The sequence below is a fragment of the Lacerta agilis genome, chromosome 6, assembly GCF_009819535.1.
Source record: "Lacerta agilis isolate rLacAgi1 chromosome 6, rLacAgi1.pri, whole genome shotgun sequence".
Lineage (NCBI taxonomy): Eukaryota > Metazoa > Chordata > Lepidosauria > Squamata > Lacertidae > Lacerta > Lacerta agilis.
The window spans coordinates 22102704-22127702 of record NC_046317.1 but is presented as its reverse complement, the minus strand read 5'-3'; the positions used below and the strand labels follow the sequence as shown (position 1 = coordinate 22127702).

The 24999-nt window shown below is 42.3% G+C and overlaps 1 protein-coding gene across 2 annotated transcripts in view; it reads left to right on the top strand.

The window, feature by feature from the left end:
* DPYD (dihydropyrimidine dehydrogenase) overlaps positions 1–24999 on the top strand; it is a 495134-nt gene that overhangs the window by 46525 nt on the left and 423610 nt on the right. For both annotated transcript variants that reach the window (XM_033151582.1, XM_033151583.1), the window contains exon 3: positions 23449–23531. In XM_033151582.1, coding sequence (XP_033007473.1) covers positions 23449–23531 — 83 coding nt within the window. The remainder of the gene's footprint in view (positions 1–23448; positions 23532–24999) is intronic.

Sequence of the window (24999 nt, the reverse complement as noted above, 5' to 3'; positions counted from 1 at the left end):
GCATGTGTCGGTGGAGCGTGTTTAAGTGTACTCTACCCTGTTCCGCCCCCTTCTCCGTCCTGCCCCCGTCCTGCCCTGTTCCAGGTCAAAAAGGACCAGTGTGTCAGCAATCACGTGTCAGTTGGATGCACCTGAAATGGTTGTCATCTGTATTAGTTTTCAAAACATGAATTCTGGATTTCAAGACCTGGCTTCCCCTGGAATGTATAAAAGATACAAATAATGCATATGAGATATAAAGTTTCATTAAAGTAAGTTTTTGCAACTAGATTTTACATTTGTACTCAAATATTGATAGAGATTTGAATTCTTGGCCACCATTCAGGGATCCATATTTAATTCCTAGTTAATAAATTATTTTTAAAAAATGGTTGGTGAGGATCTGCTAAAATTATTTCAGGAGTAGGCCAGGCATAGGCAAACGGCCCTCCAGATTTTTTTGGGCTACAACTCCTATCATCCCTAGCTAACAGGACCGGTAGTCAGGGATGATGGGAATTGTAGTCTCAAAACATCTGGAGGGCCGAGTTAGCCTATGGCTGGAGTAGGGTATCCTGGGGCTTTGCAGAGCCAGCAGGGTGGGTCAGATGATCTAATTCATGAGTTGGGGTACCTATGACCATCCCAAAGTTGTTGAACATCTGAATGTTGTTGGACATCTGGATGAAGACCATCAATGATGCAACCCTCTGTGCTTCAAGGGAAAGGGAGTCCCACAGTTGAGGCACGTTTACTGAGAAGACCTTATTCCATGTCCCTACACAGTAAATGACACTTTCAGGTGTGATGCACACACACACACACACACACACACACGGCTATATACTATATATATTCCTTTGTCCTTTCTGAAATGCTGTCCCCAAATGTTTCTTTGCATGCAAAAGGTCTGCTTCAATTCTTGGCATCTCCAGATAGGGCTGTAAAGGACCCCAGTAGGAAACCCTGGGGAGCCACTGGCAATCAGTATCCAAGAGACTCAGGTGGCTGGTTTAGTGTGTGTTTCATTCCATATAAGGCAGCCTCTTATGTCCTTTATCTGGGTACCTTCCAGAACAGCATTTCATGATTATGCAAAATGAGCTGTTTATGAAAGGGGAAATCTATACAGTCCCTTGTGTGTACGAAAGTGTTTGCACGTATGAAGAGGCCCCGTTTGGTTCCTAGCCGTTATTAAATATTCCTCTACTGTGTCATATTAATCTGGCACTGATGCATTGTCTTCAAGTGCCCTGCTCCAAAGTACAACTTCGTCAATGGCTCAAATGAGCCTTTAATAGAGTCAAGTAATGAATGGGTAGGTTTTAACCTGCAGGAAATGAGGCATAACTGGTGGATCTTGAAGAGAAAAAAAAAGGCTGTCTTTTTTGGGGGGGAGGAGAGTATGCCTGTGTCAACTGCTGTGGAATTATTTGGTGAGTGGATATGCAAAGGTAGAACACACTTGCGCAACCTTTTGTCCTTCTGATGCGTTGTGCAACAATTCCCATCTGTACCAGTCAGCATCGCCAGTGGTCAGGGATGATGGGAGTTGTAGTCCAAAAACATCTGGAGACACCAGCCCCGGGCTGTATTAGAGCGGGTGTGTGTGTGTGACCCAGAATAAAACTATCAGCTTAACAATTCTGAATTATGGCTTTGGATATGATCTTTGGCTAACGCAATAAGATGTGACTTGTCTTGCTGGATGACGAGTGCCTTTTCTTTCCTTGCATCCAGGTCTTGGGTTGACTGCTAAAACATTCCTCCCCAAGATAATTACAAAGGGAACATCAGCTAGCATGAAGCTGATTTTAATAATAATAATAATAATAATAATAATAATAATAATAATAATAATAATAATTAATAATAATAATCTGAAACAAATGAATAAATCCATTCACGCGGGTGGTGTTACTTGAAAGCACGGGATTTATCAGAAGCGCCTGTCTTTGCCCATCCCCATGATACAGCCACACACACTGAAAACTGGAGCCTGTAACAGAATCTCCAACACTCCACCTCTCTGTAATACATTGCTCCCACTGTGCTGTGCTGTCTTGACACATCAGCGCTGCTTTACTCTCCGTTCCCTCAATACAAACTCCTGGCTCTCTTGCACTCTATTTGTTATGTTTTGAGCTTGGTCCCACTGCTCCTTTCAGCCTTGTCTGTCTCATCTTCACTATATCAATATTATCTGTTGTGGTGGTCCCAGCTGGACCGCATTCTGTTCCCTCTTTTCTCTCTGCTGTCAGCTGAGTTTGAACAGAAATAAGATTCTTTGCATTTTGCATTAATGCTACTGAAGAATATATAATTCGAAACGTGCCCGTGGACAAAAGGACGGAATTGCTCAACAAAAAAGCTGTGAGGCTACGGGGCTGATTGAAACATAAATGTTTTCTTCCGCGGGGCTGCTTTTGGAAATGTCTTCTATAGCTGAATGAGGGTAGAAAATGTTAAAAACTGAATAGGAAATCCACATGGAATCAAGAATCCGGCTTCTGGATCTCAGCTGAAAATTCAATGTCCCGCCTTTCTACATTGTCCTGTGTTTATTCAATTGAAAGCATTTCTAAACCACTCAGTATTTGGGGGGGGGGGGAAACTCTGAACAAAAATTCCTCGTGAAAACAATAAAGCAGATTAATAAAAAGAGATAAAACAGTCTTTAAAAAGAGTAAAAGGGAGGGGACCCAGCTCAGTGCTAGAACATCTTTTTTTTATACAGAAGGTTCTAGGTTCAACCCCCAGATTCTCTAGGTCAGGGAAAGACCTGAATGGTTGCTGCCAGTCAGTGAAGACAATACTGGGGTAACTGGACCAGTAGTCTGATGGTAGAAGAGACCTTCCTAAAACCAAGTTATAAAAACAAAAAACTCAGCAATAACAGGGCCTGTTCTTATCGTGGAAGGAAAGCCTGGGCGATAAGCAACGGATGGATGATTCTTCATGTAAGGCAGGGAGAAGAGCATTCCACAGTGTGGGCAGTGTTCGAAACTCCCATTGTTCTAGGCGCATTTTGTGACATGGAATTACATTAGCACAAGCAATTTCTGAGCTTCAGATTGAAACTGCAGAATGGGAGGAAAAGAAGACCCTTTTCTGCCTCCCCACTTGCAGCTACTCTGAAGAATGGAGAGGGAGACCCTCTTAAGAATTTTAGGGGTTTAGGCAGGGGAAGGACTAGACCATGTGAGAAATGAACATAATATTTTTACTGCAGTTTATTCATTTTCAGCTTTGTATTCTTGTTATTAAAAAAAAGCATGCCTAGACATTCTGTTGTTGCGCCCATAACTTAGGTTTACGGTGCCATTTAGCTCCGAGCTTTCATATGAGTTTCTAACACTGAGAAAATGACCATTTTGGATGTCACTGCCCTGTGATATTCTCCAGGGTGTGTTGTACCGAGTAACATTTCCTGAGATTAATCTAATTTGCGCAAGGGCAGTGTCATGGGCCAGGAGTCAGCTTCACCTGCTGAACAGCAGCCTGAAGGGGGAGAAGGCAGAGTGACTCCACCTGCATCTGATCAGCCTTCAAGGACTCTGATGTGAACCAGCTGGCTTCAGCCTTCTGAAGAAGAAGAAGAAGAAGAAGAAGAAGAAGAAGAAGAAAAGAAGAAGAAGAGTTTGGATTTGATATCCCGCTTTTCACTACCTGAAGGAGTCTCAAAGCGGCTAACATTCTCCTTACCCTTCCTCCCCCACAACAAACACTCTGTGAGGTGAGTGGGGCTGAGAGACTTCAGAGAAGTGTGACTAGCCCAAGGTCACCCAGCAGCTGCATGTGGAGGAGTGGAGACACGAACCCGATTCCCCAGATTATGAGTCTACCGCTCTTAACCACTACACCACACTGGCTCTCCAGCAAAGCTTCCAGCTGCAGTCAGATGCTGGTAACAATGATTATATTTCCTAGCCCCTGTCTTGCTGCTTCCTGTTCATCTTGACCCCATGATCATCAGATTCCTGGACCCCTGGACTGTCTGACCATGTGGGTTGCTGTTTGCCCGACTGGACCTGACTTTGGATGCTGACACCGCCTCCAGGCAAGTACATATCAGAGACTCTTCTGGTTGGCTGGCTTCCCACTCCATTGAGCTCTGCACATTGTTGCTCAGCAAGAAGTCTATGACAGGCAAGGAGTCTCTCAGGTACATAACATGGTCCTGAGGTGTTCAGGGTTTTTTGTCTTAATAACAAGGCCTTGAATGTGCCCCAGCTCAACAACCTGGCAGCAGTGTTGCATACCAGCTGCAGCTTCCACACCAGCCTGAAAGGAATTCCCACATAAAGCACGTTGCTGTATTTCAGTAGCAAAGTTACTGGTACCATGCCTGAATCATGGCAGTCAAGCGATCCCTGTCCAGAAAAGGACACAGTTGGGTTACTAATGTAATAATAGTCACTCCTCATTGTGAAGGTTACCTGGGTCTCCAGTGTCAAAGATGGGTCTTGGAGCACCGCCTAAACTATATACCTGTTGCTTTGGAAGAGAGAGGCGTAACCCCACGTAGAAGTGCCAAATTCCCCAACTATCACACCTGAGATTCACTAACCTGCTGTGCCTTCATCTTAACAGGATTCCGCCTCAGTCTGTTAGCCCTCATCCTGTCCACCACTGCATCCAAACACTGGTTCCCAATGGTCACAACCTCTCCTGATTCAGATATAACAGAGAATTGAGCCTCAAAACTCCTAATTATTCACATAGAATCATGACTTGTAGAGGTGGAAGGGATCATCTAGTCCAATGCCTTGCAATGCCAGAATCTCAATTAAAACATACATGAGGGATGCCCATCCCATCTCTGATTAAAAATCTTTAAGGATGGAGAGTCCGCCACCTTACCATCAGAAAGTTCTTCCTGGTGTTTCGTTGGAATCTCCTTTCTTGCAACTTGAAGCCATTGGTTCGAGTCCTACCCTCCAAGGCAGGACAAAAGAAACTTCCTCTATTTTCCATGTGACAGCTGTTTAGATATTTGAAGATGGCTATTTTATCTCCTCTCAGTTACCTCTTCTCCAGGCTTAAACATGCCCAACTCCCTCCAGCATTCCTCATAAGGCATGGTTTCCAGACCCTTGATCATCTTGGTCATCCTCCTCTGTACACATTGCAGCTTCTCAAGACCTACATACTTCACATTATGTGATTCCTGAAGATGATGTGTGTGTGTGTGTGTGGGGGAGAGAGAGAGAGAGAGAGAGAGAGAGAGAGAGAGAGAGAGAGAGAGAGACCAAGCCTTAAAAATATCACCAAGCTAGGAACAAATTTGGGCTGTGAAGAGACATGAAAAAGAAATTTTATGAAAAACAATTAAGGTAGGGTTTTTCCTCGGGTGCTTTTTGACCCCCCCCCCCATCAGAAGCTAAACACAAAAATGTTTGCATGTCAATTTGGCATAATATTATTATGTATTAGTTAAAAGCACGGTAAATACCCTACTGAAAAATATCAGTATTGCATGGAGTAGAAGCCTTTTTAAAAAATATTTTATATAGATAGATTCTTGACTCCTCAAAAGCTACAGCAGCTTGTTCATCAAAAATGAATATATAATGAAAGGCAAAGATTATTGTAAAAACATACTCATATATTATGAATAATGATGTTATGTAAATTGCCTTGAGCTTAATGTTGCCTGTCTCAACCTAGAAGAAACTCATGTGTTTTTAGAAGGAAAAGTATATTTGTCAGTCTGTCTGTCTCTCTCTGTCTTTAATTCCTCTAAGTAGTTTGTTTTCCTTTGTGAGGTCTAGAATCCTGTGGTATAGACAAGTTTGAAAGGAGCAGTGGGATCAAGTTCAAAGGGATAGAATAGGAATACTGTACAATGTTTCTATTGAGAACAGTGTTGTAACCAGACATTTGTCCTATTTGGGCATTCAAACCTTCAAACAGTTCTCATTCTGTGAAAGGGGGAGTGGTGTAGCACTTGCTAACTTCACTCTCCTCCACTGCATCCCCAAAAGTCTGGCTTCACAGTCATTCACACATTGGGGGTCAAGATCTGACCATGGGAGCTTGCTGTGCTCCCCGTGCAATTCTGAATCCTGATAGTACAGGGTTCTAAATCACACTGGGGAGCCATGTATATAGTACACCCTACTCTTCAGGTCTTCAGCCCCAGAATGTGGACAGTGATTACCATTGGGAGCATAAAGATAGAGACAGAAAAGCAGTTGAGCTTTTTCTGGCAAAGTGGTTGAGCTTTTTAAAGTTTTGCCCGCAGAAATTGGGCGTTTTTCAGCTATTTCGAAGGGAAATCGGCAAAAATGATTTTCCTGGACATTTCCACCCGGACACTGCTTGCGGCTGCAGTAATCTGGATATGTCTGGAAAATTCCGGATATTGGCAACCCTAATAAAGGCAAGGATGAAGCCCACTCTCCTGGCCCATGGTGCCTGAAGGGGGTTATCGAATCTAGTGGATCAAAATTTAGTACATCTAGTTCTGCACACACGTCATTCTATTGTATTCTGTTGTCTTCAAAATGTGTGTGGAATGCACAATTAAGTCAACTGTGTTGTCTGACTGTTGATTATTCACACAGGCGCCACATGGGTTTATGAGGCACCACAGAGTAAGATATGTGGAGTCCTTCATATGCTGTTACTAAATTTCCCATCATCCCTGGCTATTAACCATGCCATTTGAGGCTGATGGGATTTGTAGTGCATAACATGGAGGGTGCCATGTTGTCCACATGAGGGCTAGTGTGTGGTTAATTCACTATGAGTTCAGTATCTGCTTGACTGTACTTGATTGTTTCCCCTTTTACCTACTGTAGAACCCCATTGAAAAATTAATAAAACACATTTATGGGTGGTGGGGAGAAGCTCTATGCATGAATACAATGCACAACTTTTAATGCTGATCCAAACACCTCATGACTCACAAAGCCCGAGTGTCAAGAATTGTGACCTCCTGCCTGTTATTTGGCAACCTCTCTGTTTTTGCATTCCCAAGAAGGCAAGTAAACTGGAATTCTACTGAGACCTTAGTGAGTGGCCAGACATGGCTTTGGCCTGGAGGATTATAAATCGTGCAGGCCTGCCTGACCTAAATGATATTCATATGATTTAAAGCCATTTCCTTTCCAACCGCATTTCATATATTGCTTCATGGTCATGCCCTCTCAGTTCCCTCCCTCTCTTCCAACTAAAATGCGCTCAATTGGCCATGACCACAAGGTTCCAGCTATTACCCTGGTAATGTGGGGGGGAGAACACATGTGGGGAAGAGACCACCTATCAGGGTCACCACTTACACACCACCCAAAAAGGGGACAAAGTTTTGCTTAAAGTGGCATCTACTGACGTATAGGCAAAATCTGAATAGAAACAAAACGCATCTCTTCATAGTAGGGAAGACAGTGATCAAGTGACCTGGTGTCAGGGACTGGCTGGATGAGGAAGAGTGGTGCAATCTGCCTGCCCAAGAGCCCCCCAGGGAGGGCACAGAAAATGACAACTTAGATCCCGGATCCTGCTGGTGGGACACTGAAGAGCAGTCTGCAGAAGGGACAAGCTAGCAGGGGGTTTGAGCATTCCAGAGGGTTCAGGAGAAGGAGGGCCTTCCAGGAAAGGGTTAGGGTCACAGACTCATACAGAGAGGAGTCAGAGGTTGGCCCTGCTACACAGCAGCAGGATAGTCCCAGCCCTACTGGCTCTCCTCCCACCCTGGCATCCCGCTCAAGGAAGAGCCCTGCATGTTGCTGAGCAATGGGCCAGGCAGGTCCAGAGGAGGAGCTCTTCATCTGCTTCGGAGGGATCTAGAGCAAAGGGTTAGAGAAGGAAGGGCAAAGCTAGTGGTCAGTTTAAGCAATGTCTCAGCTGGATTAAGATGGACCAGAGGCCCCTACTGTGTTGTTATTTTCTGTTAATAAAGAGCTAATTGCTGTGTGTGTGTGTGTGTGTGTGTGTGTGTGTGTGTGTACGCGCCTTGACACATGGATGCCTCTTCAGACTTCTGTCCTGGTGTTAACTGTGGATGGGGAACTCCAAGACCCCCATCTCTTTTCCTAAGGTTACTTGTTTTTAAACTGGACCTGGACCAGACAGATGATGGTCCTCTCTAAAGTAAGATGCAGGGCCACCCTGAGTCCTGTGTTGGTTTGTTACTGTATGAAGGCACCCAGTGCTGATAGTGGGGAATAGCTCTGTGGCCAGGAAGGCAAGGCGAGCTGCAGTGATGTCTGGTTAGAGGCCTTTGTTTGCCTGATTGTGTCCCATTTTCATTAGAGGAAGACTTTCTAGAATCTGAAGAGAATTAGAAGTCAACGGAAGTTCAAATTTTATAGGGAATAACACTTCCCTTGTTATGGTTACAAAGGTTTGCATGGGGGAAAAGAAGCTGGAAGGGGCTTTTAAATTCATAACAATGGTCTATTAGTCTGGTTGTTGTTGGTTTTTTAATAATTTTTCTTTGGCATGTAATCCTCTTTAATTAGATTCCACTCGGTTGTTTCAAGATTCCATAAACTGGAGTCTTTTCTACCAGCTGCTGAAGCAGGAGTTACTGTCTAAATGATATTCACAATGAGTATTTGGAAGGTTTACAATTATACCCTTGCTAATAAGTTGTGTTATTTTCCCCAACAATTTTAAGAGCTAATCTTCAGAAGGCATTTTAAAATTAGCTAAAATTCTGTCGAGAGATTTACAAAAATGGTTAGCATGAAGATAATTATGTCACAGTCCTTGGACTCCATCTCTGATTGTGTGCATAAATCAGAAAATGTCAGCTGTGTTTTCCCTTAATAATCATCCTTGCAGCAATATATTACAGTTTTAAATTTCTGTTATAATTTTGCTGTGGGTTTATAAAGCACTAGACAGTTGTTTCTAAAGTTTTCTGCTGATTAAATAATCCAAAGACTTCTCAAAATAACAAGTGATTATCATGTCTAACATTCTAAATATCAATAAGCAAATCAATAAAGAGGAAAAAAGAGAACAATCCTTGTTGAATTATAAATCCTATTTGGAAGGCGGCAATTGTCTTTTGGAGTGTAAGTGAGATTTTAAGAGGATGGTTTTGTGAAGCTTAAATTTTCACAAGCATATTCTAAACATGAATGGCTTAGGGTGTTGCAGCGCTGAGACAGATGGCACCTTCTTGAAATTCAAATTAGGTGTTCAGGATGAAAGTTCTGGGTCCTCTGTGATTCTAAAAGTTAGAACTGAAGAAGCCTATGTTGGGTGGCACTGTATAAAGGATTATTAGCATTCTTCATCACACATCTCACTTGGGTGGCTTTAAAAATAGGACGCTGTCTTATCTCAAGTCAGACTGTTAGTTCACCTAGCCCAGCATTGTCTGAGTCTGCCTGGCAACAGCTCTGCTGAGTCTCAGGCAAACATTGGGTACCAGATGATGTGAAACTGGAACTGCCAGGGCTGGATGATATCTGGTGCTATTTTTCTAGAAAAAGAGCTGCCAGAAATCACCATGAGCACCTCCCTGGAGAGCCAGTGTGGTGTAGTGGTTAAGAGCGGTAGATTCCTAAACTGGTGAACCGGGTTCGCATCCCTGCTCCTCCACATGCAGCTGCTGGGTGACCTTGGGCTAGTCACACTTCTCTGAAGTCTCTCAGCCCCACTCACCTCACAGAGTGTTTGTTGTGGGGGAGGAAGGGAAAGGAGAATGTTAGCCGCTTTGAGACTCCTTCGGGTAGTGAAAAGTGGGATATCAAATCCAAACTCTTCTTCTTCTTCTTCTTCTTCTTCTTCTTCTTCTTCTTCTTCTTCTTCTTCCTTGTCCTCTTAGAATGACAATGGCACCCACCTGAGAGGTGCCGGAACTGAATTCCAGCAAGTTCTCACTGGAAAACCCCTCTGGCAATATCAGTTTTTCAACATTATGATATATAACCAGCTAAACATTGTGATATGCAGATACCTTCACCTTCACATGACCTGGAGGCTGTCTGCGGACAAACGCCTGCTCCCTCTGCCTATAGAGCGAGATGAGCACCGCAACCCCAGAGTCATCTGCGACTGGGCCTAATGGGCAGGGGTCCCTTTACCTTTTAAACATTATGATAAACAACAACCACAGTTTCAAGAGAAGGAATAATAGGAAACATGGTTTAGTCAAAACCAAAGTGGAAATTTCCAGTCTTCACATGCACAAAGGAAAAGAAGGGAGTGTGAACCCAAGACTGGTTGCGGCCCATACCCGTTATGCCAGCCCATGGTTTTGTGTTAGACCTGAACCCAAACTAAACATAGCCTAGACCCTGCTACTGAGTGCAAATAGATGAATAAAGGAATACAGTATTCAGATATTTGGTGGCAGCAGAGATTAAAGGAATAAGAAAGCAGGTACCTTCAATATATAAGTGGCAGGGAACCTATCTAAAATAATAATAAATGTCAGATTTTACAACTAGAAATAAAGCAGCAAACCATCACAATATGAGTTTCTCAAGATGGGAAAAGATAATTATCCAAAGCGATAATATTGCAAAATTAAGGAGCCACAGTAGAATGAAGCACAAAACACAGCATATGTTTGTTCCTATCTGTGACCTTTGATACTGGAACGGGAGCATGCATGGAGAAGTGTGAGCAAAATAGACTGGGGGGGGGAATTACAATTATAGCACAAATATATGTATGTCACTAGAAGTGAATGCATTCCAAGCCAGTGGAGCACAGCAGCTATCCCTACACATGCAGAATAGATTTCATTTCTGAGATGATGCCCATACGTGGCTCAAACCACATTTATTTTCCCAGGAAACTGGGAATTGCTTGAAAGCAGATGTTCTGTGTGCTCAAGAATGTTGACAATTATTTCTTGTTTTCAGATAACTTTTTACATACTGCGTGGCCAATGGTATTATATCTGCATGTTCAACTTGCAGTTAAGCCCAGAAACTGAATGCCCATCACACTGGTGCCGTTAATTAGCTTCTGGATTAGAACTAAATTAATTGATGTAAACGGCTTGACGATGTATTCAGATTATTCATTTATTTAAAGACTTAGACCCCACTTTTTCATTTTTTTAAAATGGAAGCGCTTAAAGCGGCTTACATAAGATAAATATATGGAAAGGAAACAATAAAATATAGCAGCAATCAAATTTATAATTAAAATATATTTAAAAAGGCAGCTGGTGAGAATCACGTGGAGAATACAGTAGTCAAAAGGACAAATTTAATTGAAAAGCAGATACATCGAGAGCCCTTTGGAAGAGTTAAGGTCTTCAGTCGATAATGAAATGCCAGCAAAAAAAGACAAATGAATTTCCCTCCTTCTGAACATCACAAAAGCAAGAGGCTTCTCATATGTACCACCAGCCATACCTCAGAAAGATGCCAAATGCAAAAAAGGACTTTCTTTCACCAGGAGGGGCATGTACACTGGGTGGAAGAGGTGGTCTTTTAACTTTGGTTTGTCAGCTAGATGATGGTATATCATCCACCCTTAGGGAAGAATTAATCACAATCTTCATATACTGGGCCAGTCCATCTCCGGCAGCCTTAATTGGTCAGAATGGACATGTAGCCAGCTTCAGGCTTCCCTGAACCCTGCCCATCTCCTCAGGCAGCCCAAGTCGAAAAAAGACCCATCGCAACAGGAGAGAGACAGATGCCCAGAATGCATCAGTTGGTGTTGGCAATGTGGAGTCAAAGTCAGAGCAGATGTAAATGACTTTGTACACAAAGCATCTCACACACTGGTCTCAGCAGGCCACCAAGAAAGCCATCACCCCCCCCCCCCTGAGGGCCCTGATGTAAATTCCTCTGTTTATCCTTGTTTGCTGAAATAATTTATGAAGCACCCAGGAAACCTTCCCAGAAATCTGTTCTCAGTACTTTGAAGGCTTATGACTAAATAACACTAGTAAATGGAAAACCTCTGCTTAGCACAGTATTTGCTCCTAGAATGATGTGTTTTCTAACGAAAGCTACCTTTATCAAAAAGCATGTGTGTGTGTGTGTGTGTGTGTGTGTGTGTGTGTGTGAGAGAGAGAGAGAGAGAGAGAGAGAGAGAGAGATATTGATTTTGGTGTGTGATTAACATTTTGTGTTCTATTTTTGACAAAACTCTGGGCAGCTTGTTAGAACTGTGATATATAAATAATGGAGGCCTGCTTTCAGGGGTCCCCTGTGGTGGCCCAGGACTGAATCTGCTATGCTGCCATTAGCATCAAATGCTGATGGTCCTTCCAGTTCTGGTTTTTTGGTGCTCTGGGCTGAAGACCAGATGGCTGTGATTGCACATGCCATTCTAAACCCCACAACCAGTACTGCTTCCAGGACACTTGTACAACATAACTCCAGTGTAATGCTACATTGGGCCTTGGGGGAATTGTTGGGGAATTAAAATGGCGGCTGCCAGTAGTACAACTTGACAGTTAGAATACTTCTTGTTTTCATTGTGCCAACCTGATGCTGTAAAGGGCAAAGAGAGACAAGGACTAGCATGTCAACTGAAATCAACCCATCCAAGGTAGTGAGGGTGCCATTGGATGGTATTCAGTTCTAGTCCTACTCAAAGTAGACCCATTGAAATTAACAACATGACTCGGGCCTATTAATCGGTTTGGATTCTGGAACACGTAGTTGGAGACAACCCATGATACCAGGCACTAGTTCCTGAAATGATGCACACGTATATTGTGAGTGCTTGTTTCCTACTGTGGGACAAGGAGAAAGGATTCTATCTGGTCACACGAACAAAAGAAGAATGTGTGAAACAGCCAAAGGCTGTGCTACTATTGCTAGATCAGGGTTGTTGTTGTTGTTAAAAGGTTGTCCTGCAGTTTTAACATTATAGTGCCATATTGGTTCATTACAGCAAAACGTTACACCCTAAACATTAGAAGAGCCTGCAGAACCAGGCCAATGATTCATCTAGTGCAACATCCTGTTCTCACAGTGGCCAACCAGATGCCCATGGGAAACCTTAAAGGGAACACAACAGACTTCTAACCCATCATGGCTAGTTCTTATTGTCAGGATGTCCTACACACGAGTAGGAGCTTGGCAGAGACACATGCCCAACTGGCATGTTCCCTCCCTCCTGGGCAATCATTCAGGAGCTTCAAAAGCATTCCTCAGCCTGAACATCACAGCGACTGATGCCAGAAGACATCAGCACACTTAGGGATCTGCAGAGGTTTGTGCAGTTGCGTAACAGAACTCAGCAACTCAGCATCTTGGCTAATCTACTTTATTTGCATATAAACACACATGGAACACTTTAACATGGCTCTCTAGCATCAGTCAGCAATGAGAAGGAACAAAGGACAATAGTCCCACTTCAGGAAACACAGTAACACAAACATCCTGTCTTTGTCACATCCCATTCCTGTGGAATCAAAACACATACCCAGTCATGTGATAGGCAGCAAACCCATGACTGCACATGGGGAATGAATCTCCAACACTTATTTCATTAGAACTAATCAGCGTGAAGCTTCCAGCGTGTAAAAAAATGCACCCACAAGCTGGATGTGAATGGGTCAAAATATTACTCAGGCCCTTTTTATCACATTACCTTTGAAGAACTGGAAAGGCAATGCCAGAAGTCTTGGAGCCCATGCAGCTGTTGTGGCTGTTTTCCACACTCAACATTGGCCTTTAGGGAAGGAAGGACAATACTGATGGATGACTGGAGCAGCTGCAATGTGCAGCACAACTCCCTCCGCCCCGATGCCATGAAACGAAAGTGTGTGTTTGTGTTTGTCTCTCTCTCTCTCTCTCTCTCTCTCTGTGTGTAAAGGGTAATGTGAGATGGTGTTAATACCTCATCTGCAGTTAAGATGGTAATGTAAGATGCTCCTGCAGGGTTAATGAGCTTAGAACTGTGCCTTGTGTTTTTAAGATCTTGGATTACACAGGAGTATGTGGAGAGACAAACAAGAAATGATAATGGCTCTCTTTGAAAAATGGCTGGTCATTAGCTGAGTCACTCTCTTGTACTGGCTGGAATTCACAAGCCTTTTTGCAAGGCGGGGGTAAAGGTGCGGGAGCAGAGGTAAAGGAAAACGTGGTATCCCTTTATACTAACAAGGTTGGCGATTAATTCTGTTGCTTACCTTAGTTACAGATTCAGTGGAATCCAAACTGGGTTCTGGGTGTTCTTTCCTCGCTAGGCACATTTCCTCTCTTAAGTGGTAGCTGATCTACGGGGGCCATTGTCACTAGCACCGTAGCTCAAGCTTTTGCATTTTGGCTCTTAAAAACTCCATCAAATTGTGGTGAACTTAAAGAAGAGCCGTCTTATAAGGCACACCCCCTTTACCATTTACACACATGTAACATGTGTGCAACTATGCATCTGCTCAACCGTGCACATGTTCATTGCGCTGAACCCGGAAGTGACCTGAAAATGTCACAAAAAGGGGTGGAATGGAGCGGAGCGGGGCTGGAAATGGGGTGTTTGCAGGCTTTTTCAAGTGTGTTTCAAATATACTTGATTTCACTTGAACGCACAGTGCCTTGGAACGTAACCGCCGCGTAAATGGGGGGTTGGCTGTATTCGACACAGCTCTTTAAGAAGAAATGTCTTCTTAAAGGATGATGCGCCTGGCAACCATCAGTAGGCCTTCCTGGTGTGGGTTGATGGGGTTGTAGTGCTGCGACATCTGGGGGAGCACTGCCGGCGTGGAATTTGGTAATATGGCACCCTGATTGAAGACAAAATTTTGTGCCTCCCCCCATTATTCATTAGTTTCACAATAATTTCTTTTAGTACAGTTGTGGTTTTAAGGATCTTCTCAGTAGATACTGATATAAATATACTGGTAGGTTTTATTGCTGTTGCTATCGTTATTTTGCGCCCGTTTGACTCAGCACGCGGTGTGTGGGGACAGCTCACACCAACCTAAATCTTGCGCTGGCCAATGACTTTCTCGTCCGTTCTGTAGAACCACTGGGAATGATTGCTGCAGATGTACATCAGTCCATGTGGATGTATAGCATTTTTATCTATTTAATATGTTTTAGGTGTGCTGTTTACTGGCACCCCCCCAAAAAAAAGTTAAAAGTGTGGAACTTACTGTAACAACTTCATAGTAAATACTGGCACCTTTTTTTTCTTAAAAACAACAACAACAACAACAACAACAACAACAACAACAACAACAACAACAACGAAGCACTGCATTTTAATACTGTCTTTTGGCTCTAGCAAGGTCTCAGAACAGCCAAATCTCAGATCAGAAGAATTAGAAGCCAAAATAAAACAGTTAAAACTAAAACCACAACTAACAAAATTAAAATATCCTAAAAGCCTGGTGGAAAAAGCAAACAAACAAACATTTGTCTCCAACAGTGGACAACTAGACACACATGCCTATGGTAGATAATAGGGTGTACGCTATATTTTTGTATGCAAAAATAAGATATTTGTATAAATTAAACTCATTTCTTGTGAAATGATCATTCTTAAAATCCCAGTCTCCCCTTAAAACCTAATTTCAGCATTGAGTTCTCTGTCCTAGGCAAACGGACCACAACTTTTAGTGACTTTTCTCTCTGACACCCCCAACATTTACTTCTCACTTTGTGATTGTTTCTCTGTTGTATTTGCTTTGCTATCATAAACCTGTCGGAGTTGTGTGGTTTGGTATCATACAGCATTACAGCACTGTTAAGAGAGATAAGATATAAATTCTGTATAATTATTCCACCACAGTGGAAACTTTTAGACCTTATCGAGACCCGCAGGAAATAACTTGGCAGAAAGCCACCAAAACGTCCCCCTCCGCCTGTGTTTTCATTTTCTACTTTAATTGCTGTTAAAAACTGGGAATTAATTACTTTTTATCTCCTTGTCTTGGAAGTGTCATAGGGCCAAGTTAGGCATGATGATGAATGTGTGGCTTGCTGTTGAAACACCCCACCCTTCCCCCAGTAACCTACCTGTGGATTGGCATCATGTCACAGGCTGGTTGGACGCAAAGGAATGGTGGGAGGAACCAGCTGGGGAACCCCCAAGGGAAGAAGGCTGAGAGCGTGGGGATTGGTGGTGGGACAATGTTGAGTGGTCAGAGGGAGAAGACTGGGAGGAGGTGTCGGAAGCTGAAGAGGTAACAGCTTAGTGAGCAGGAGGAATCTGTGGCAGAGAGAAGTCCAGAATCAGAGGCAGAGGCTGAAGCAGGAGAGGAGGGGGGCCAAGAGGCAGAGATGAGTCCAGCTGGTGAAGAAGCACAGGTGTCTCCCCATCCTGCTGTGACAAACGCCCCTCTCCCTAGTCTCCCAGAACCAGGAGCGGCATGAAGAGGCAGAGGAGAAGTTAGCTTCACACAGGCACAGTCTCAGTTTGCTTGGGAAAAACTCTGGAGAGGAGAGGACTTGGCCAGCTGTGTACATTATCAGAATCCTATATACAGTACATGCGGGTGCTACAGGACAATTTATTTTGACTACGTCAGACCAACACGGCTACCTAACTGAATCTAGTACATGCAGAGTTATGTACACACAGTGGAGAACCGAAATTGCACCTGCCCCAGTCCCTTCTGACACCTGCACATTCTAGTTCCTGTTCAAGTTTAGAAATTTTCAGTTTTAAATGAGTAAGGATAGTGCAGCTTGGGCAGTGTGTGTTTGTAAATATCCTCCCTGTTTACCGCTGTACACGTTGGAACTGGATGGAGCTACATAAGAAGAAGGTTTGTGGAGCAGGAAACCAGAAGAGTGGAATAGACCTTTCCTGTGCATTACGGCGTTTTTACCTCAAATGAATGCATTTGAACGGTGGTGGTCCACAAAAGTAAATTATGGGGACAGCTGTGACGACATGTAGGATGCTCTCTTTTTTTGATCCATAGAGAAGGATGTAGTCAGGCCATGTTTATCCCTCCCTCAATTATACGTGCTGTCAGATTTGCAACCTTCTGAAATGACTCTGGTGTTCATGGCTGTTGCAGTTGCTTTAAATGTCACCAGTCTTTTGCAACTTTTTGCCCCAATGAAACAATTTCAGACTGAGCAGTTTAGTTTGATTTAGAGATGTCTCCTCCTGCTTCTTTTTACCATTGGTGCTATAATGCCTTAGGGTAGAAGACTGCAGAGAGTTTTTTTGTTGGTGTTATTCTTTACAAAATAGTCCTTGGAATAACTTGTCACTACCTAGTTTTGAAAACTGCTTCTTGCGTTAACTCTCTCAGGAAGATTTTTTTTCCTCCAGTATGTTTGAGAATTCAATAATGCAGCAGCCTGCTTTTTTGCATTTTATATTATTACTTTGTGCACATATGCACCCATAGTTGTTCACCAATATAAAGAACACTAAATGTTGTCAAATGGAACCAAATCTATCTTCTGGTTGCAAAGAGTAAAGGCAGATGGGTAGTCTTCCTGCAGCCTTTACAATGGTGAATAATATATTGCTGATGAGGAACAGAAAACACATGAGACTAAACAGAGGACAGAACTAATGTGTGATTTATTTTTTTTAAGTGGCCTTGCAGATTCCTTGAAAAAGAGATGAAAGAAAAGAACTCCTAACACAGCCTTGCTTCAAATATCCTTTGCTGATTTGGTAATTATGTCTTAGCAGTGTCAGTAGAGTAGCATGATGTTTAATAGTGTATATTAAAATGTCTGTAGCATTATCTCAAAAGTTATAACAGCTAATTTTGACGTTAGCTGGGCAAGTTGATAAGGCCTTTTTTAATAAAGTGATATAAAGGAGCTTGGGTAATTATTTTTCATTCATGTTTGTCTTTTAAAGAACCGAGCTATCTGTCATAATTTCACAATAGCCGAAGACAGGGCATCATTAGGAAATGGCTGCAAGATTGGCAGAGTGGGCGACATTATGTAAATACGTGTGTACCATCCTCTTCTAGGCAGAACACATTTAACACACAGATTGGACCATGCATCTAAATATTATAAAGAATAATAAAATGCAAGTAAAGGAGCAGAAATGGGAAGAAGCCTTATGGATGTTTTAGGGTTGCTGTACCAGCATTTGTGGAGAAATGTTTCAGAGACATCAACCAATTTCAGATCTTCTGTTGTTGTTGTTGTTTTTTAATCAATAAGTTTAAATAAACTTCTGTATTTCCAAAATGTAAATAGCAGCACCTTTTTTCAGACAGGATATTTTCAAGGGGCAGCATGGAGGCTGTGGAACTCATTGACAGTTGAAACCTGCCACATCACTCCTTTGTTGGTTGGTTGTAGATGATTACTGAAGGTGAGAGTTCACCTGAGAAATTTTGCTGCCTGTGATAGAGGAATAAATGGCACCCTTTTCTCTGCTGAAGTGAAGATGTATAGTGCCCACAGCTGGCCAAACTATTTTTGCAAAAAAATGGGACACAATATCACGTGTCTCTCTCTGCCTTCTTGGCTGTAAGAATACAAAGATAATAAACCATGGAGCAATTTTCAGCCCTTCCATGATACTCCAAATTAACTAAATGTTAGGTCCAGGCTTGCAAAGACCCTTTTGTTTTAATTTGCTTTGAAAATATAATTGTGGCTCCTAGCTTTGAGATTACTGTTGACTGCTTTAACAAGCTGCATTGGTTTTTTGTTTGGTTTTCTGTTTTAACAATCTGGGCTATTTCAGTGCTTGGTTTTCTAGCTCAGATTATTATTGATGTGCTTCTGCTTAGATGTTCTTTATTTTGTAAGGTGCTCTCATTGCCTTCCATCAGGAAAAAAACAGGATAGGAATAATAAGGTTGCTGGACTTAAGGTGCCACCCCATCTTCAAAGATTTTGCTATTTTGCAGCATAAAACCTCAACTCATTAAGTTGGTGAGGAGCTGACAGGGATGGCCTGTTCAGTTTTGCTGCCTGAAAAAACCATGCAGACTGTCCCGATCCCATAGGGGTAAATGTTTCTTTCACACTGAATCCGTTGAGTGCAATCAGGCTCCTAAGTTTGACGGGGGGTCATGAATGGTGGGCACAGGAACATAGCCGTCAACCTTCCCTCTTTTTGCAGGAAAGAATTTCCCGCAAAAAAGGGAAGGTTGACAGCTATGCACAGGAAGGATTTCCAAGCGCCTTAGAACTGTGACGTGTCTAACTCCGAACCTTCCAAATGACTTTTCTCTGCATGTTGCTGCCATCCGAAGAAGCCGTCTTGAGAATGAGGCATTGTTGAAACTTGCAATCCATGCAGTAGTTTACTTTTCCTTTACATGTCTAGGATGTCACCTATTCATTTCAAGAATCATTTTAGATGTCACTCATAGTTTACACTTATGTAAACTTTATAGAAGCGAAAGGAAAGTCCAATGCTGTAAAGAAAAGTATTGCATAGGAACCTGGAATGTAAGAACCATGAACCTTGGAAAGCTGGATGTGGTAAAAAATGAGATGGCAAGAATAAACATTGACATCCTAGGCATCAGTGAACTAAAATGGACAGGAATGGGCGAATTCAGTTCGGATGACTATCATATCTACTACTGTGGGCAGGAATCCCGTAAAAGAAATGGAGTGGCCCTCATAGTCAACAAAAGAGTGGCGAAAGCTGTACTGGGATGCAATTTCAAAAATGATAGAATGATCTCGATACGAATCCAAGGCAGACCTTTTAACATCACAGTAATACAAGTTTATGCACCAACTACCAGTGCTGAAGAAACTGAAATTGATCAATTCTATGAAGACTTACAACACCTTATAGAAATGACACCAAAGAAGGATGTTCTTCTCATTATAGGGGATTGGAATGCTAAAGTAGGGAGTCAAGAGATAAAAGGAACAACTGGCAAGTTTGGCCTTGGAGTTCAAAATGAAGCAGGGCAAAGGCTAATAGAGTTCTGTCAAGAGAACAAGCTGGTCATCACAAACACTCTTTTCCAACAACACAAGAGACGACTCTACACATGGACATCACCAGATGGGCAACATCGAAATCAGATTGATTATATTCTCTGCAGCCAAAGATGGAGAAGCTCTATACACTCAGCAAAAACAAGACCTGGAGCTGACTGTGGCTCAGATCATCAGCTTCTTATAGCAAAATTCCAGCTTAAACTGAAGAAAGTAGGAAAAACCACTGGGCCAGTAAGATACAATCTAAATCAAATTCCTTATGAATACACAGTTGAAGTGAAGAACAGGTTTAAGGATTTAGATTTGGTGGATAGAGTGCCTGAAGAACTGTGGATGGAGGCTCGTAACATTATACAGGAGACAGCAACGAAAACCATCCCAATGAAAAAGAAATGCAAGAAAGCAAAGTGGCTGTCCAATGAGGCCTTACAAATAGCGGGGGAGAGAAGGCAAGCAAAATGCGAGGGAGATCGTGAAAGATACAGGAAATTGAATGCAGATTTCCAAAGAATAGCAAGGAGAGACAAGAGGGCCTTTCTAAACGAGCAATGCAAAGAAATAGAGGAAAATAACAGAATGGGAAAAACCAGAGATTTATTCAAGAAAATTGGAGATATGAAAGGAACATTTCGTACAAAGATTACCACAATCAAGGACAAAAGTGGAAAGGACCTAACAGAAGCAGAAGACATCAAGAAGAGGTGGCAAGAATACACAGAGGAATTATACCAGAAAGATATGGAGGTCTCATACACCCCAGGTAATGTGGTTGCTGACCTTGAGCCAGACATCCTGGAGAGTGAAGTCAAATGGGCCTTAGAAAGCCTCGCTAACAACAAGGCCAGTGGAAGTGATGATATTCCAGCTGAACTATTTAAAATTTTAAAAGATGATGCTGTTAAGGTGCTACACTCAATATGCCAGCAAATTTGGAAAACTCAGCAGTGGCCAGAGGATTGGAGAAGATCAGTCTACATCCCAATCCCAAAGAAGGGCAGTGCCAAAGAATGCTCCAACCACCGCACAATTGCACTCATTTCACACGCTAGCAAGGTTATGCTTAAAATTCTACAAGGCAGGCTTAAGCAGTATGTGGACCGAGAACTCCCAGAAGTGCAAGCTGGATTTCGAAGGGGCAGAGGAACCAGAGACCAAATTGCAAACATGCGCTGGATTATGGAGAAAGCTAGAGAGTTCCAGAAAAACATCTACTTCTGCTTCATTGACTACGCAAAAGCATTTGACTGTGTCGACCACAGCAAACTATGGCAAGTTCTTAAAGAAATGGGAGTGCCGGATCACCTCATTTGTCTCCTGATAAATCTTTATGTGGGACAAGAAGCTACAGTTAGAACTGGATATGGAACAACTGATTGGTTCAAAATTGGGAAAGGAGTACGACAAGGCTGTATATTGTCTCCCTGCTTATTTAACTTATATGCAGAATTCATCATGCGAAAGGCTGGACTGGATGAATCCCAAACCGGAATTAAGATTGCCGGAAAAAATATCAACAACCTCAGATATGCTGATGATACTACCCTGATGGCAGAAAGTGAGGAGGAATTAAAGAACCTTTTAATGAGGGTGAAAGAGGAGAGCGCTAAATATGGTCTGAAGCTCAACATCAAAAAAACTAAGATCATGGCCACTGGTCCCATCACCTCCTGGCAAATAGAAGGGGAAGAAATGGAGGCAGTGAGAGATTTCACTTTCTTGGGTTCCATGATCACTGCAGATGGTGACAGCAGTCACGAAATTAGAAGACGCCTGCTTCTTGGGAGAAAAGCAATGACAAACCTAGACAACATCTTAAAAAGCAAAGACATCACCTTGCCGACAAAGGTCCGTATAGTTAAAGCTATGGTTTTCCCAGTAGTAATGTATGGAAGTGAGAGCTGGACCATAAAGAAGGCTGATCGCCGAAGAATTGATGCTTTTGAATTATGGTGCTGGAGGAGACTCTTGAGAGTCCCATGGACTGCAAGAAGATCAAACCTATCCATTCTCAAAGAAATCAGCCCTGAGTACTCACTAGAAGGACAGATCCTGAAGTTGAGGCTCCAGTACTTTGGCCACCTCATGAGAAGAGAAGACTCCCTAGAAAAGACCCTGATGTTGGGAAAGATGGAGGGCACAAGGAGAAGGGGACGACAGAGGATGAGATGGTTGGACAGTGTTCTCGAAGCTACTAACATGAGTTTGGCCAAACTGCGGGAGGCAGTGAAGGATAGGCGTGCCTGGCGTGCTCTGGTCCATGGGGTCACGAAGAGTCGGACACGACTGAACGACTGAACAAAACAAAACTTTATAGGGCTGCAAAGCATACAAATTTATCATCTATCTCTCTCTCTCTCTCTCTCTCTCTCTGTGTGTGTGTGTGTGTGTGTATCGTATCATATGATATCTACACAAACACACACAGAGTGTATATATATATATATATATATATATATATATATATATATATATATATATATGTGTGTGTGTGTGTGTGTGTGTGTAGATATCATATGATACGATATGATATGATATAAAATGCCACAGTTTTAACACTGAAGGGAGGAGATTGGAAATTTTCTGGGGATTATTATGAAGATCCGTATTGCAAATATATCATACATACATATCCTGATTAGGGGAGATCATGTTTGCTTGTTTATGCAGTGGTTATAGCCATTCTCAGTTCCTGCAATAATTCTACAATGTACCTGAAATAATTAAACATTGATTTTCTGCTCATACCTGAGAGTCTGATTATGTTTTGGGACGGGGAGCAGTGTTGCTCTGTAACTCTAGGATCTCATCGCCAAAGGAGACCCTTATTCCTCTCACGGAGTTCCAGTTCTCAGAGTGGTTTAATAATCAATTCCTCTTTCCAGGGAATTTTGGGAATTGCAGCTCTGTGAGGGGAATGGGTGTCTCCTAACATGTCTCAGCACCCTTGACAAACTACAGCTCCTGGGATTCTTTGGGGGAAGCCTTGTTTAAACTGGTGTGGTACTGCTTTAGTGGTACTGTGCAGACGGGGGCTTACAGAGCTTTCTGATATTGAATTTATTGCATCTTGCTTTCAAGTGTGTGTGTCTGTATGTTTAAATGAAATAAAGTTAGTCGATGGCAGTTTCAACAAATCAGGCGCTCTGTAAGAACTTATGGAATTTAGAGTTTTCGGTCTTCCTTCGACACTTGCTCTCGCTGAATCAGTACAAAACATGATTCGTTATCTTTATATTCAAGGCATTTCCTTTCCACACAATAAACATATGCAACTTTATTGGGTCTATCTGATGGCAACTCTTTCGTTGGAAAATGACACACGCAAAAAAGATAATACACATTTGTTCTTCTTGCTTGGGTTGCGGGAACAAAACGGATAGGAGGAAATTTTATCTCTCACATTATGGAATGTTGATAAGAGAATTGCCATGGCAACCATATCATAAGCTTCATGCGTACTTTGTTGCTGAGTTCACAGTGTCATTTTTAATTACTCCTATGCAATTAAAAGCAAAAAAATGAGTAATTTGTGTGAATATGTAATCAATATAATCAGCTATGTTTGCACTGAGAGTGAATGTGGGCAATTTATCTTAACTAGAATGAGGGCTTCACCCAACTTGGAAATTCCGCTTTTTTAATGTGGATTCTCCTGGTTTTTTTATTATTGTTGTTACAGAACTGTGAGAAGCTGGAAAATAATTTTGATGACATCAAGCACACGACTCTTGGTGAGCGAGGAGCACTTCGAGAAGCAATGAGGTAAGTCTGGGTCACCATAGCAACAGTCACAGATGTGGTAAAGAAAGAGTCATTCTTCATTATTGGGGGAACAAATGAGTTCATTGCCACCATTCAGCTCTATTCTCTAAGGTATTAATTTGTCAGCGGAGAGGCTTCCCTTGAGGCTGTACTTTGGTTTTGAAGCTGCGCGAATGCTAAGCCTCTCTGCACACTAAAAAACGCAAATGTTTAATTTGTTACTGAAAATGCTTAAGGGGGTGCCTTGTTTTATATTTATACTAAACTGTGTGAATGAATGAAGATTGTTCATCCGAATTGTGCAAGTATTAAGGAAATTGTACAGCGATTTCTTTCTTTCTTATGTTTTTTTTTCCCCTTTTGCTCCTAATTTGTATTTAATTTTCAGGATATAGCAGCCCATGTAATTTCTTTTCTATTAGACTTTAATGGGATTATACTACTGTATGTTAAAATGAATGACCTCCTCCTTTCAAAGAGAGAAAGTGCTTTTCTTGCTTTTCCACTTTTATGATCGCAGGAGTTCGTACAGCTCTGCTTATTCACTCAGGTCCCAGGACATGGGATGGGACATTTGAAAGGTGATGGGAATCTTAAGACAGCATTGCATGGATGTCTGGCAAATACACCAGTACAAATACTAAGGCCGCTGAAACTATTTTGTGAATGGAAAGCTGATACACACATCCAAGATTTTTTCCCCTCCATTTTGTGTGCTCTGATGGTTTCCACTAACATGGAGAGTGCAACACATTTATTTAGTTCCTTAGACCATTTCTATATAGCTGAATATGTAGGAAATGTCTCTAGACATTGGACAGAAAGCTCAAACAACAGCAGCAACTGATTTTACAAAATACATAAAATAATTAGTAGTTATTACACATCTTAGCCTCCTGGCTCTCATGCAGGACTCCACAATCAGTATTCTGGTTCTCCCCCAGGGCTTAGATAAACTCATAGATCAACTCCAGAATCTCACAATGTAGAGGTGAGTTCCTGGAACCCTCTTGACATCTCCCAGGTCTCTCACCATAGACTTGCTTTTGGTTGATGTAGTTTCCTCAGGTTGTTCACAGTTGTGTCCTATTCAGCACTCAAATTGCTTCATTGCACAGATTCCAGGTTACAGCAGGTTTGGTCTGGTGAATTTTCCAGCGTATCCAAAGGATAGCAGAATTATGACACGCCTCCGCTCATAATTCTTTCTCTGCCTCTGCAGGCTTATCCTCTTCCCCACTTCACTTCTCCTAAAACACGGGTCCAGATTGTACATAACGCTAAGCCAAACCATGCCTATGTGAGCATGTGGGTATTCATAGCAGAAACCTCATCCACTTTGTTCCTCTCCCAGTGGTCCTGCTACCATGCTACCTGAAGCTAGGCCATAATTTGACTCTAGTGGTACATCTGAACCTGGGCTTGTGGTTTGTCTCATTCCAGACAAACCATAAGTTGTAGCCAAGGC